The sequence below is a fragment of the Gigantopelta aegis genome, chromosome 8 (genome assembly GCF_016097555.1).
Source record: "Gigantopelta aegis isolate Gae_Host chromosome 8, Gae_host_genome, whole genome shotgun sequence".
In the NCBI taxonomy this organism is placed as follows: Eukaryota; Metazoa; Mollusca; class Gastropoda; order Neomphalida; family Peltospiridae; genus Gigantopelta; species Gigantopelta aegis.
The window spans coordinates 50,233,457-50,249,194 of record NC_054706.1 but is presented as its reverse complement, the minus strand read 5'-3'; the positions used below and the strand labels follow the sequence as shown (position 1 = coordinate 50,249,194).

General features: G+C 36.0%; 1 protein-coding gene across 1 annotated transcript in view; it reads left to right on the top strand.

Moving 5' to 3' along the window:
- The first annotated feature begins 10,761 nt into the window (after positions 1-10,761).
- Positions 10,762-15,738, top strand: part of LOC121378590 (lysosomal alpha-mannosidase-like) — a 36,505-nt gene continuing 31,528 nt past the window's right edge. The window contains exons 1-3 of the mRNA XM_041506840.1: positions 10,762-10,864; positions 11,774-11,923; positions 12,436-12,629. Coding sequence (XP_041362774.1) covers positions 10,786-10,864; positions 11,774-11,923; positions 12,436-12,629 — 423 coding nt within the window. The 5' untranslated portion in view covers positions 10,762-10,785. The remainder of the gene's footprint in view (positions 10,865-11,773; positions 11,924-12,435; positions 12,630-15,738) is intronic.

The window sequence follows — 15,738 nt, the reverse complement described above, 5'->3', positions numbered from 1 at the left end:
TAATAGTACATGTATATATAAACCCCTTGCCAAACAATGAGATGACGCCGGTTACACTCGAGAATAATACACGCACTTTTGTTGCGAAATATACGTTAACAAGTTACATTAAGTTGTGGTATGCATGTAAAATGGACTGGTCACAGAGCCACGACAAGAAACCGTTTGTTTTCAGTCGTACCAATGTATTTATAATAAATGATACATGGCATACTTCTCACATCCCACAAACAGGATAGCATACACGACGTCCTTTGATGGATCCTTGGTTGGGACGAGAAATAATCAAACAGGCCTACTGAGGAGGATCGAACCTTCAGCAAATGGAACCTCAGACAGACGTTCTTGCTACATTATCCCGGTCATTTGGGGACAAGGACTTTTATATGTAAAATCCGAATTTTTTTTTTTTCATTTTAGCGGAACTCTCAATCCTGCGTGGGGGGATTGTCCGATACCCCGATCCCCCCCTGGCTACGGGCCTGACATGGAACTTAATATGTTTGCTTCAAACATCAAATGAAGTATCTTAATTATGACTGCAGGTACCTTATGACTGCACTTAATAAACCCTCATGAGTTTATAATTGAGAGACCATCCTGAGTTTGTAGCTATATTATCAAGCTGTCGGCTAGTCTAATATGTTATATAGGCTAAATAAAACTTACATCTTTCTTAGGTTAAATAATCTTGCTTCGAATTTAAATAGCTGTATATGCAATAGTTACATTTCTGACCATTCTTAGGTCGGTAGCAACTGAGATGTCGGAGTGGGGACTATTATAGCCCCACTTTTATAAACCTGGTTTAAAATATGGCTTTTGCACACACACACACACACACACACACACACACACACACACACACACACACACACACACACACACACACACACACACACACACACACACACACACACACACACACACACACACACACACACACACACACACACACACCATTACAGATTGTGCTCCCTCCCCTTCCCCAACTCCAGATATCGTTCCTATGGGCCTGATTCTAATGTTTTATATACCATAGCTCAAATTTCATATGTATCATTTAATTTTATTCCAAATACCGAACAAAATTTTAAATAACTTGGTGAAAAGAAATCTTGTGTTAGTTCAACTGTTCAACCTATGTACACATTAGTACTGGTTTTCTATTTAGGGCGCTTTATTATTTAAACTTCAACCTTGTGTAATCATGTTAATCACCGTACGTACTCCCAGTGCAGTGGATATTGTCTTTCTAATTTCCTTCACTGAGCTGAATATTCCTTCGTGAACTGCATCTGATACACTTGATTATTCTCCAAGGTATTCGAGATCCGAAATTCGATTCGATTCGAACATTTCCGAATATTCGATTCGAACGGAAAATTGAGATTCGCAGGGCCCTAATATTAGGCTAACCCAGCAGTGGCGTAGGAAGCTGCCAAAAGGGTGGGGGGGGGGCACACACACCTATATATATATAGGTTCCGAGAACAGCTAGATCCCATGAGACACACAGTTAAGCGGTTGGTTAATGAAGGTGAGACTTATCAAATCACATGTAACATAGACCACTAATTACAATGAATTTAAAAGTTATTGGTTTTTTGTTTCATTCATAAAGAAAGGTAAGATATATTTATCATATAATATCTTACATTTTCAGTGCAATCAAAGTATGTGATATTTTTCAGATCACATACTTTACTAGGAGCCCGTCAATTTTAATTTATTTCTTTTTTGTTTTTAATTAATTTAATTATTTACTTTTCTTCTTCTTCTTCTTCTTTTTTTTTTTTTGCTGAGGCACTGTAATGGGGTGAAAGACTGAAGTACCGGAAGGGGCTCGAAGTACCTTTTAAAACCTTGTGGCCCGACCATGGTTCGTGTAATTCACTACAATACCATTCGCTGGTATAATGCATTCTAAACAAAATAATATGCTGATGGACACTGCTTGTGGTTTTATCGAATACTAAATGTGATTCCAGTGAATTGCTGCAAGTTGTACTTTCCAGGAAAAAGTTTGTATTTTCAGTTTAAGTTTCCCATAAATTAATCACAGACAATTTCCAATAGAATCATAGGGTTTTACCTGCACATTCAGAACAAGATGTAGTGCACGCCTGTTATGGGTGCAGGTGCCTCGGCCCAGGAAAGGAAAATGGTTGTGGTGGGTGGAAGAGGGGGCAATTTTGATGCTATTGAATTTTGAATATTCCGTTAGAGAAAAATTTCACAAGTTCTTGAAGGAAAAAAAAAAAAATTTGTTTTGTTTAATGACACCTCCAGAGCACATTGATTATTAATCATTGGCTATTGGATGTCAAACATTTGGTAATTCTGACTCGTAGTCAATAGAGGAAACCCGCGACATTTTCTTAATGCAGCAAGGTATCTTTCATATGCACTTTCCCACAGACAAGAACGCACATACTACGGCCTTTGACCAGTTGTGGTGCACTGGTTGGAACGAGAAAAACCTCAGTCAGTTGAACGGATCCACTGAGGTAGTTCGATCCTGCGACACAAGCACCTCAAGCGAGCGTTCAATTGACTGAGCTAAATCCCGCCCCTTCTTGAAGGAATTTTGGCGCATTTTAGAACGGTTCACCTCGGGGTGAGGGTAGGAATAGAACCTGTAACTCACTTTGGTTTAAAAAAAAAAAAAAAAAGTCCCCTCCTCCGATTACATGCCATATAAATGATGTTTAGACTTTCTTCTTTCTTGTTTTGTTAATTCAAGATGTCTGTGGGTGCATTCTGGGATATTTAATTTCATTATTGGGGTGGGGTTAAATTCTTTAACCATTAAATGCATTTTTGGTTAATATATCTTGATCATTTTATTTTATGCTACAAATGCATAAAATATATCAGACACTACTATAACGGTCTTTCTTCTTTGTCTTCTTATTATTTGGCTTTGAACTTACTGTATTAAATACCTGAAAAAGAGAAAGAAATCTAAAGACGGTCCAACTATCATAAATTAAAAACAAAGTAAATTAAGTGTGGATGAAACCAATCTTCGTCATCTCATTTATTTTTTACTTTATTGATTGATTGATTGATTGATTGATTGATTGATTGACTGATTTTTTTAGGAAGATACATGTAGGACAATTTACTGTCATCACTGCTGATAGATCGCAACAATAAATAACATCCAGGCGCGAATATAAGTAGGGTTTTTTTTTTTTATTAAGGGGATAGGGGCAATCAAAATCCGTGCCTAGACTTTATAAAAGCAGAGTATACATCTAAAATTTCAGTTGCTATATGTAGTACCATAGCGTCATCTTCCATGTATATATTTACCTTCGGTTGATACCGTGCGCATATGGTGTCGATTTTTTATTATTATTATTATTTTTTTTTTTTTTTTTTTTTACCAAAGATCTACAGTTTTTTTTCTATCAAATTTAGATAACGTTATTCTTATCGAGTCTTACCCATTGTTGGTCCCAGCACGAGGAATTCACACCTCTACCCCCCCCCCCCCCCCCCCCCCCCCCCCCCCCCGCCCCATTAAAAAGCCAGTGTACGGGCCTGATATACTAGTACTTTCTTTATGTGATAGAACCAACTGGCCTAGTTGTGCCCCATCGCCATCCAATGACACCTATTTTCCCCCACCTTTTACAATTACCGGCCATCCCATATAACACGTGGAAAAGAGGGAATGAACATTCGTGCACAGTGTGGTGATTTGCTTCCTTTGAGAGTCTGTGTATTCGAGACGTCTGGAGTCTGTGTATTCGAGACGTCTGGTGTAAAAGAGAAATATTTTGCATAGTTCGGATTGTGGTTAGGTTGTGGGGAGCATGATTGTATATAATAATTATTAATTTTGCTTTTCAAGCCTGTAACACATTTTGGTAAACAAGTTCCTTGTTCGATGATGGGGATCTAGGGACTATGCCTGCACAGTTTTAATTCAGTATGTGAGTAGATGAATTCTAGGATATTTGATTTCATTATTCATAAATACAGTCTGATAAAATGGCCTTACAACGCATCATTTTAGACTGGGTTGAGGGTTAAATTACATGTTACCTAATATATCTTTTGATAATTATATTTTATTTTATAAATTGAAATACACAAAATATACTAGATACTAAGTTATAAAGGTCTTATTTCATCTGCCTTATTATTTTATTTTTGAACTTACTGTATTAAACACCTTGAGGGGTGTGGGGGGGGTGAGGGTCCAGAAAGTGAAAATATAAAACAAATATAGCGTGGATGAATCCAATCTTCAGACTGCTGTTGTTTCTCCACTCCCGCTGCACTGTGAATTTTGTGTGCTTAAAAACAAAATTTTAATAAAAATGTTATGGTTTTTTGTTTAGTTTTTTTTGTTTAGTTTTTTTAATCGTCACAATATTATAAATACTAAACAACGTCAAAACTGATATATTTGAAGAAAAAGACCCTAATAAAAATACAATAAAAGTAAATAACCCCACACGCACACACCAGACAAACCTGCACCCAAATTCCTTTCGTAAATCGGGTTGGTAAACGCACAATTATGCATGTACGGTTATTGGAGAGAAATGGCATATTTTATGATTACACGTTTTTCCAAATCAAAATCAAATGAACATGTAAATGACAGCCCTATATAAAACCCGCACTCGATCCTTTTGTAATTGCTGACACGTTTTCAGTTATTAAAAAAAGCTCCTAGACAAAATAACATAGGACCGTTGGTAAAAAAGATAAACTAGTAAGCATACTGGTACAGCTATTGGAACACAGGTAAATGAGGGATATATATATATAATATACCCACAACAACAACAGTCCCAGATAAATAGGTACCCAAGTTTCTTTTGGAAATCACGCCAGCTCACAATAACTATTAACAAAGGAGTTATGAAACGAAATAACAGGTGATCGTTGGTCAAATCGGCGGTAAACATATTTGTACAGCAAGTGGAGAAAGGGTAAATGGTGGCTAGAGAGAATACACTAGTAACAACAACAGCCCCAGATAAAACCTGTACCCAAGTTCCTTTTTGAAATTACGCCAGCTGACATATTAACAAAGCAGCACACAAACGATCGGCGATCGTTGGTCAAATCGGCGGTAAACAAGTATACAATGTTGGGTTGTTTTTTTTTTTGTTGTTTTTTCCAATGTTATTGATACAGCTAGTAGAGAAAATGTAATTGGGGGCTAGAGATAATATACCGGGCCCATAACAACAGCACCAGATAAAACCAGTACCCACGTTTGTTTTTGAAATTACGCCAGCTCACATATTAACAAAGCAGCACACAAACGATCGGCGATAGTTGGTGAAATCGGCGGTAAACAAGTATACAATGTTACTGATACAGCTAGTAGAGAAAATGTAATTGGGGGCTAGATATAATATACCGGGCCCATAACAACAGCACCAGATAAAACCTGTATCCAAGAGCCTTTAGGAAACTCACATTAATTAAACAAAACAGCTCGCAGATGAAACGATGGTTCGGATCGTTGGACAAATCGGTCTTAAAGATGATATTGGTACAGCTAGAGGAGAAAGGGTAAATGGTGGCTAGAGAGAATATTCTTGCAACAACAACAACAACAACAGCCCCAGATACAACCTCTACCGAAGTTCCTTTTTGAAATCACGCCAACTCTCATATTGACAAATCAGCACACAAACAACCGGCGATCGTTGGGATCGTTGGTCAAATCGACGGTAAACAGAATGATATTGGTACAGCTAGTGAAAAGGTAAATGGGGTTAGATATAACGTATTTGCAGCAACAACATCCCCATATAAAACCTCTTCCAGGCACGTGTAGCACACACCCCTCCCACTTGTGGACGAATATGTATGGGTTTTTTGGGGTTTTTTTTGTCCTATATTTAAATAAAGATTTTTTAAAATTGGCTTGAGTCCCCTCTCTAACTAGAGACTGAGCCCCCTCCATTAGAGATTGTGCTCCAAACCCCACACCCGGATATTGTTACCACGTGCCTGCGTACCCAAGTTCCTATCGAAAATCACTCCCAACGCATTTTTATATTAACAAAGCAGTTCGCAGACGAAACAACTAACGATCATTTGTCAAATTGGCGGTAAACATAAATGTATAATGATATTGGTACAGATAGTGAAGAAATTGTAAATGGGGCCCAGAGGGAATATATCCACAATAAAAACAGCCTCAAATAAAACCTGTATTCAAATTCCTTTTAGAAATCTATTAACAAAGCAACTTGCAGACCCGCGATCGTTTGGGCCGTTGGTAAATTCAGCCGCAAAAATAATGATATTGCAGGCGCGTGTGCACAGGGGTGTGCTTTATGGCCTACCCTCCTCTCACCAGTCTAAAAACCCTCTCACCAGTCTAGACACCGGTTCTGCATTTTTTGCACATGCGCCTTTGTACGTTGTTTTGTAACCCCCACCCCCCATAAACGTAGCTCGCCAGGCTAGACCCCCCCCCCCTAACATTATTTCATACGCGCCTGCATTGGCAAAAACAGAAAAAGAAAAAAAGAAACGAATTAAAAAAACCTACCCTAAATAATAATACATGTAAGAATAATACAAATAAAATGAAGTTTTTGTTAGCCGCTTGTGACAGACTTCACGTAGGCAAGCCACATGCACATTTATTTGTCGATTTCACTTCTTTTCTCTCAAAACCGCAATAACACCCCCCCCCCCCACACCCAACCTCCTTTTCCTTTATTACTACTAATAGTTTTCCTTTTTCAGCAATCTACAAGGGTTGTCGGTCAGTTAAATTACATCATGTGTTTGGTTTTAAAAATTTATTATAGTCAATATAGAGTGAATGATTTAAGGTGTCAATCGGAATATATCAATATCGTAAGTTTTAGGATAATAATTTAATTATTCTAATTTTTAAAAATATGTCAACACTGCGGTATAATTTTTTTTATTTTTTTATTATTATTTTTTTTTTTAAATTAAATTAAATTTATAACATATCAGCAGTTGACAACAATGGACAGATAACGAGGTCACAGATTCGCAGCAAAGTGACCGGTGCGAATTTGCAGAATCGCAGCAAGTTGTTACTGGAACAAAATAGTCTGATAGCCAATTTGGTTTTAAACATCCGTCCCTCAAACCACCCCGTCCACTTCCCATTTTTTTTTTAAATCGGCGGGACATCGAAAAGTCAAACTGATCAAACTGATCCCCATCATATATAATGAATGCTTCCACAGCTGACGCAAGTTGCACGTGAGTCAGTTTCACAATTTATTTATTTTAAAAAATTGGTGTTTCACTTTTATGACTTGAAGCTGTTAATAACAATGTGCATGTAAACATGGTCAATATAATAATAATGAACAGTTCTATGCGTTGGATGAAGTGCAAACGTAATTCTTGTTGAAATAAAAGTTTTACAATTGGCAAATTTTTTTAAACATATTTTTTTCTATGACCGCCGAAACCGCCGAGCTGATCGCCGATATTGCCACTTTGGTTGGTTCGCATACTGTATGTCATATGCAAGATAAGATTTGAAGAACTCATTAATTTTAAAACTATTTAAAGACACAGTATCTAAAAAACCAACAACCCCAAGACCACAACAACTACTACTACTACAAAACAATAAAAACAACATAACCATATATAAAAAACCCCAATAAAAAAAAAAAAAAACCACTAGATTACAACAAGCAAACAATAAAAACAAACACCCCAATCCACCCCCCCAAAAACCCAACCCTGAAATATGAAATATATTATTGTATTTGGTTTTGTGACCTTGTCACATCCAACTGACTTTATGGGCTACTCTTTTTGATTAGCAGCAAGGGATCTTTTATATGCACTATCCTACAGACAGGACAGTACATACCACAGCCTTTGTCACACCAGTTGTGGAGCACTGGCTGGAACGAGAAATAGCCCAATGGGTCCACCAACGGAGATCGATCCTAGACCGACCACGCATCAGGTAGTACTATACCAAATAACTTCCGGCTGGGTCAAAGTTCGAGGTGCACCCAACTTTTGATAGAGAAGTGAACACCACAAGTCCTGTGATTGGTTATAAATGTGAGTGTGTTGGTTGTAAAAAATAATAGTTTCATCTGGGTAAAATAAATGTGCAATTTTATTTCATCTAGTACCAATGTGTCAAGTAGCCTTGTGCTTGAAACATGTATGGGGTACCTGTAAAAAAAAGTACTCGAATTTTGTGCGAAACTAGGGTAGTCATAGACGCTACCCGTTATCTCAGAAACGAGCAGCTTGACCCCCATTTTTTTCTGATTCACTTTAAGTGTAAGGGGTGGTAGTATTTATATCCGTGGCGTTTATGTCGGTTGATACGTTGCAGGTAGGAGTTTTAGCCGCATATGTTACTATTGTCGTCTATGGGATTTGATTTGGTAGTATACACCCATCAAGCGAACACTTTAATACGTCCCGCCCAGAAGGCTATGTCATATGCAAGATAAGATTTGAAGAACTCATTAATTTTAAAACTTTTTAAAGACACAATATTTAATAAACCAACAACCCCAAGACCACAACAAATATTACTACTACAAAACAATAAAAACAACCATATAAAAAACCCCCAATAAAAACACACAAAAAACCCACCCTACAACAAGCAAACAATAAAAACAAACACCCCACCCCCCAAAAAAACAACCCTGAAATATATTATTGTATTTGTTTTTTTGTCCTTATTGTCACATCCAACTGACTTTGGAAAGTAGCTATTGACATGTAGTCTAATTAATCATGCAAATGATTTCCAATGACTGATCAATTAAGTTGCCGTATTTCCTCCCAATATGTGTCCAGGCGCTTATTCATTTCAAAATGGTTGCAGAACCGGCGCTTATTGGAGACCCAGCCTTTATATTTTTTCCAAAATTTTTTACAAATTAAAGTTAAAAACTACAAACTTAAAATTTTACTTGTTTTTTAACTTTAATTTTGGACTGTACGTAACAAAACTTTAACAAAACAACAAACAAATTGATATTATTTGTCCACGTAAAGTGCCTAAATTATGCCAGGGAGTAATAATGTTTTGGCTGTCTTACCCAGTGTTTATTGGAGGGCAGCTTTTATTAGAGGCCTGACACTTATTGGAGGCCGGCACTTATTGGAGGAAATACGTGTGTGGAACCTGTAATGATAATCAGAGCATAGGGCTCTGGTGAGGTTACTAAATTAATTTTCTCTAACATAGATAACAGCAGCCATTTTGTTTTGTTTTGAATTGTAAATTACTCCCAACTGCTTAAATTACTGGAGACTTTTGTGGACAACAATTGTTTCATTCCATCAACAATTGTACTGCTTCTGGTTCATCCCAGTCAGATTTTTTAATATATATGTTCACTCGGTAAATAGTTGTAATGCATGCCATGGTCTAGTGGTAAGACACAGTATTCCAGCCAACAACAGTACACTAGCCGTGCCAAAGGCTATGGGTTTGAATCCCGTCCTACATCATTAACTTACAATTGACAAATGGAGAGTTTTCGGATGGAAATTTTTCTGAAATTATGACAGGAAAAACATCCTGACTTGGTGCCATTTAATGATTTATAATAATAATACCAAATGTTACTATTTCCTAATTTTGTTGTTATATTGTATATACAGTCAGACCTCGTTACAACGATATGTTCGTCCCTGGGTCACTTTGTAGTTATATCGAAGTTGCCGTTATAAAAATTTGTTTTGTTTAATGACACTACTAGGGCTATTGGGTGTCAGTAGTAGCAAGGTATCGTTTATATGCACCATCCCACAGACAGGATATCACATATACCAAGGCATTTAATATACCAGTCATGGTGCACTGGCTGGAATGAGAAATAGCCCAATGGTCCCACCGACAGGGATGGATCACAGACCATTATTAAATACTAAGTATAGTATTATTAATCAAAGAGTATTCACAGTCAATCTAATCGACTGGTACCTACCGGTACTTCATTTACAAAATGTCTTAAAACTAGTAGACTTGATTGCTTGATTTTAATCCTTTAATTGAATGACTAAAGGCTTATGTTCAAAAGCAACACACATCTACATGCAGATCAAGTCGACATCAGTAACTCGGACATCTTGTGACACTTTCGGCTCACGACGAGATCAAGGATGGCAAATGGCTGTGTGTACTGTCAACGTGCTACAGCATCTGATTATGTAATGTCATAAGAGGTGTTTTTAGACGTTGAGTGCACGATTGTTCCTAAAGTGCTCTGTCGGTGTCGGAAGGTGTGAATTCCGGTGTAATGAACAGAATAACATTGGTGTACGTTCGTTCCCGATAATTTGTGGTCTGATGGTGTAAATGTTGTAGTAACGACTGTCATTGTAACAAGGTCTGACTGTACATGTATATATTTTTTATTTTGAAAAACAAAAACAAACAAACAAGAAATTATAACCTGAAGATATAGTGATTTGGCATCATTTTTGAAGTAGCTAGGATTGAAAACAAAATTACCACCTCAACCAGTACTCCATGATTGAAAAATCAAAGGCCATGCATGGAACATATTATACTTTAAGAGAGTGCATATAAAAGATTACTTGTTGCTATTTGAAAAGGAAAGTCTTTCTAGCAGAAACAGGTTTCGCAAGTCCAAAATAGCCAATGTTTAAAATGTGCTATTAAGATGTCATTAAACAAATACTCCTTTACTTTTTCTCTCCATTTTTGTAAGTCCTTTAAGTTGCCATAAAATATAGTTTGAAGGTTATTGTCGTGTTTTTCAGAGCTGTCCCCCAGTCAAGGATAAGATGATTAATGTCCATCTTGTTGCACACACTCATGATGACGTAGGTTGGCTGATGACGGTGGACCAATATTACTACCAGGGTACGTATTAGTTGTGGAAATCAATTGAAATGTACCTTGTGCTTTGGGTTAAAGAATCTGTTACAATTAATATCCATGTATGCCAAACAAGTTAGAGGTGGGTTTTTTTTTGGTCTACAGTATGGTATATTGAAACAAATAAACAAATTTAAGGGCCGAATTTACGAAGCCTGTTTAGCTTAAATGCAGGTGTTTAAGCTTTGTAAATAACATGTATACATGTAGCTACATGCATGTAAGTCATAAACAGGTTTTGTAAATGCGGCCCAAAATGTTTAATTGTACAAGAGGTCAGGTTAGGTCATAAGGTTTTACATGCACATCCATGAGAGGAATGTTTTGATAGTTTTAGCTGGTGGACAGCTTTTCGTTTTTCGGAGGCCGTTATTTCAAGCCCTGCCAGTGTCAGAATTTAACTACATGTTAAACACCAAATGTGCTGCTCAAGGTGTTGTTGCATAAACATTCCTTTCTTTCCTACAAATCAATAAAGTTTACACCTTATGGTTTCATACCTCATATCATAAGAAAACCCAACCCAATATAGCAGATTTATACAGTATTACGATTGCAAGACCTTAAAAATTGTCAGAGAGATGTATGAATGATAAAAAAAGAAAAGAACAGTAAATTATATACTAATGGAAAAACAGGGATCATTAGCAGGAAAAAGTGAAGTCCTGCAACCAAAATCCTCAACATACATGTAGTGTCAGAAAGTTAACTGAGTTACTAATATTAAATGTCACATATTCCTGATATTCAGTTCCACATTACATTTTTGTACTTACATATATTATGACACTAATAGGGACTGAAATTTGGTTTAACAGTACAATTTATGCTAAGCGTTCCCTTATTTCATTCTCTCAGTATTTTTAAAATCTTTTTTCTGGTTTGTGTTTTCAGAGGTTCAGTTCATCTTGGACTCAGTTATACCAGAGTTGGAGAGAGACCCATCAAAGCGATTTATCTATGTGGAGATCGCTTTCTTCGCCCGGTGGTTCCGAGAACAGCTAGATCCCATGAGACACACAGTTAAGCGGTTGGTTAATGAAGGTATAGTTCATTTAGCCACAAGTAACATGACTTAACCGTGTGTATGATATAAATTATTAAATATGCATGGTTGTTTAACTCTTTGTTTGTTGTTGGCAGGAAATGTTATTCAGTTTTAAAGCTTCCAGAACCAGCAAAATGTGCTGCATAGTGGAAAACAAATGTTAATCCAAATTTCTCCTCACTGTCATACTAATACATGCAATTAAAATAATAAACACCTACCAAAATATTTAAAATAATTTTGCCAATGTCAAGGGCTAAAGGAGATTTCTCTTAATATGTAGTAGCAAGCAAAGAGTTAAGGAAGTTAAAAACAAGACTGAAGTATAAACACTGTCCATAAATTTCTCTGGTCACCTAAGTCTATGCTTATTGTTAGCATTTAAAAAAAAATAGCAATGAAACATTTCTCTTAATAATTAATAATACATTTATTATTTGAGCTATTATTAAAATTTATCAGTGAGACGACAAAGAAATAAAGTCATGTCATTACTTTATGATTTTAGGTCGTCTGGAATTTATCCTTGGTGGATGGTGCATGGATGATGAGGCTGCCACTCACTACAATGCTATCATTGACCAACACACACTCGGCTTTCAGTTTTTACGGACAAATTTTGGCGATTGTGCTCGACCGAAAATCGCATGGCAAATCGATCCCTTTGGTCACTCAAGAGAACAAGCATCAATTTTCGCTCGGGTTTGTAGTTACTTTAATGTTGTTTTGGGGTGGGTTTTTTTAAATCCATCTTTAAAAATATTAATAAAATTGGTTTGCAGATATACATGTATGTATGTAGTGGTACCTAGGCCCGTGCTTATAAAACTTTTTTTAGAGTCCAGACTCGATCTCTGATGACGTCACACACATACAATTTGTATGGCCTTGTCATAACATTACTGTCTCAGACTCTATTAAAGTCTCGAGTCTAGACTTAATTGTTTTATAAGCACCAGGCCAGATCCACTCTTTTAGCATTGGATCTAGCTGTTAGTAATTTACTTTAAGCCTAGAAAGTACAGTATTAGATTATATAGTGAATGTGAAGTGAAGACAATCTTTACCAGTTGGTCAGATTATACAGTTACATGTAACATCTTGATACTGACGATGAAGGATTTGATTGCATATTTGCTATTAATACATGTATTTGCATAGGTGTATGGGCTCTTTTTATACATCTATCTATGATGGGTCGTATGATGGTATGGCATTGTCCGTTCGTACGTCCGTCTGTTCACGTTTTTGTCAGTCTGTTAACTTTTTCTTGTCTGGACCATATTTTGCATACAGATGCCTACAGGACAGGATGGCGGTGCATCGCGTTTTATTACTAGGTCACTATGACTTACTTTTCATGGTCTACTGCACATAACAGTAAATCCTTGAAAGAACCATATCTTGCATACAGATGCATGCAGGACCATCAAACCTCACATGTACATGTAGGAACAACTTGGGATGGCAGTGTGTCACTTTCTATTACTAGGTCACTGTGACCTACTTTTCATGGTCTACTGCACATAACAGTAAATCCTTGTCCGGATCTTATCTTACATACAGGACCATCAGACCTCATATGTAGTTGGTCCAAAACAAACTGTTCATTCATATTAGAATTAAATAATACCCGTAATATATTCATTAATATCAGATCTATGGTTTTCCATCAAACTCATGATCTCACCGGTACTCATGTTTTGTAGTGGAGCAGGCTGGCTTTTGTCCGAATTAAAAGAAAATACCCGTATCTGGATAACAACATTTATTCATATTAGCATTACCGGCTTGCAAACGAATCACTGCATATTTTTACATGGATTATAACTAATTTTGAGGCTAGAATGATGGAAATACATGGTAAAAAGGTCTCAGGTTAGCACATTTTCCCCAAATATCTGTTTCATTTTTGTCCGAATTTGAGGTTTTACTCCAGCGCTAAGGGGGGGGGCAGTTGCCACCCCTGCCCCTCTGTTCGTATGCTTATGTGTATTTATGTGTTGCCTTATTTCTCTTTATCAGTATATATACACATAAGTGTTATCAAATGCACTTTGTTCCTAAATATAATATAATAATAATAATCTACATACAGGTATGTATCTTTTCTCATGCCGAGTACAAATTTACCAGTTCTGTTAAAGGGACATTCCTGAGTTTTCTGCATGTGTTAAGATTTTATCGACTAACAGAGACTTTTTGACGACTGTAATTACATATCAAATATATTTTTCTGCATAAAATATTAGTGGCTGTATATTAAACATGTTTCTAGTCGTTCTAGTATTTGTAAAAGGTTAAATTTCATTTTATTTCCTAAAAAAGATTTTTTCGTACATACAAATTATTTGAAAACAAAATCCAGTTTGGGGTTCTTACAAATATTAAGACGACCAGAAACACATTGAATATACAGATACTGATATTCTAAACAAGAAAATATATTTAATATGCAAATTTAATCGTAGAAATATTTTATTTGTTGGAAACATCTTACAATGGAGCAAACTCGGGAATGTCCCTTTAAGATATTTCGGTTGTAGTTTGTGACCTTGATAAGATGATGTTATCTTGATTTGACATTAGGTTAAAGGTATCATACAAATTTGTCTTTTTGAACTATTCTATTAATGATGCTTAATAAATTAATCATTAATGATTACAAAAGTTCATTAAATCTTTTTTCTTTCAAGAGTTTGCAATTAGAACAGATGAATGTTTGGTTTTCTGATTAATATCAGTGTCTGTATATCTTTGTATGTGAACTAAAAGTACAAATAATATGTTAAAGGTGTAATTTACCGAATTAATTGTAATTCAAGTAAATAATACAGAGGATAATAAACAAGTTACCAGTCACTATCAAATTTATGTCCCGAGTGAAATCATTTTTACTTGTCACTCACAAAAGCTCGTTACAAGTGAAAATTATTTCACAAGGGACAAATTTGATAATAACTAGTATCAAGTTTGTTATTCTATTTATTACCCCAGCTATTTTTATTTTTTTTTTTTTTTAAAAGCCTCTATTTTTGATATACCTGTAGCCTACATTGTACATCGGCTACACGTCCATGTATATAGAAACGACGTAAACTACTTTACTGTTCTGGGTATTGCTTTAACTTTGTATTTTATTCACGGTTCACAGATAATTTTCAAAACCCAAAGTTCTATATATTCTGTTAAAAAAAATCTATAATGAATTGCATTAAACTACCATTTTATTACAAGTTTAACACTGACACCAGAAAGATGTAAACGCAAACGCTTTACACTACGTGACGTCATTGTGTGTGCTTTGCCAAATCGTGATGACATCCTATTTAGTACCGACAAGGTGATTGGTTTGTTGGCATCAAATCGTCCAATAGTAGTGTATATTAAGCCAATGCATGATAATTTCACTGAGAAATTATGATTTTTATTTTCCCTGTTATGAATGCCTGCTGGGGTAATAAATATATATATTTTTTTTTAACTTATTATTTTTTCAATAGGCATTCTTTATGTTGATGAACATTAGTCTGTATAATTTGTATAATTTGTTTTTGTGCATGAAGACATGAACTTAGTAATGTTAATTTTTTTCAGATAATAAATCAGGCTTTTTTTGTGTGTGTATGTTTGGGGCGTAGCCAGAGAGGCAAACCCAGACCTGTAAAATAAATATCAGTGTAATGGGAAAAAGAAAATAAATCTGGGGAAATTCCAGACGAGGTAAGCACCTCGTCTGCCTCATGCTGGCTATGCCTTTGGTGTGTGTGTGTTTCTCTGTCTGTCTGCCTCATGCTGGCTATGCATTTAA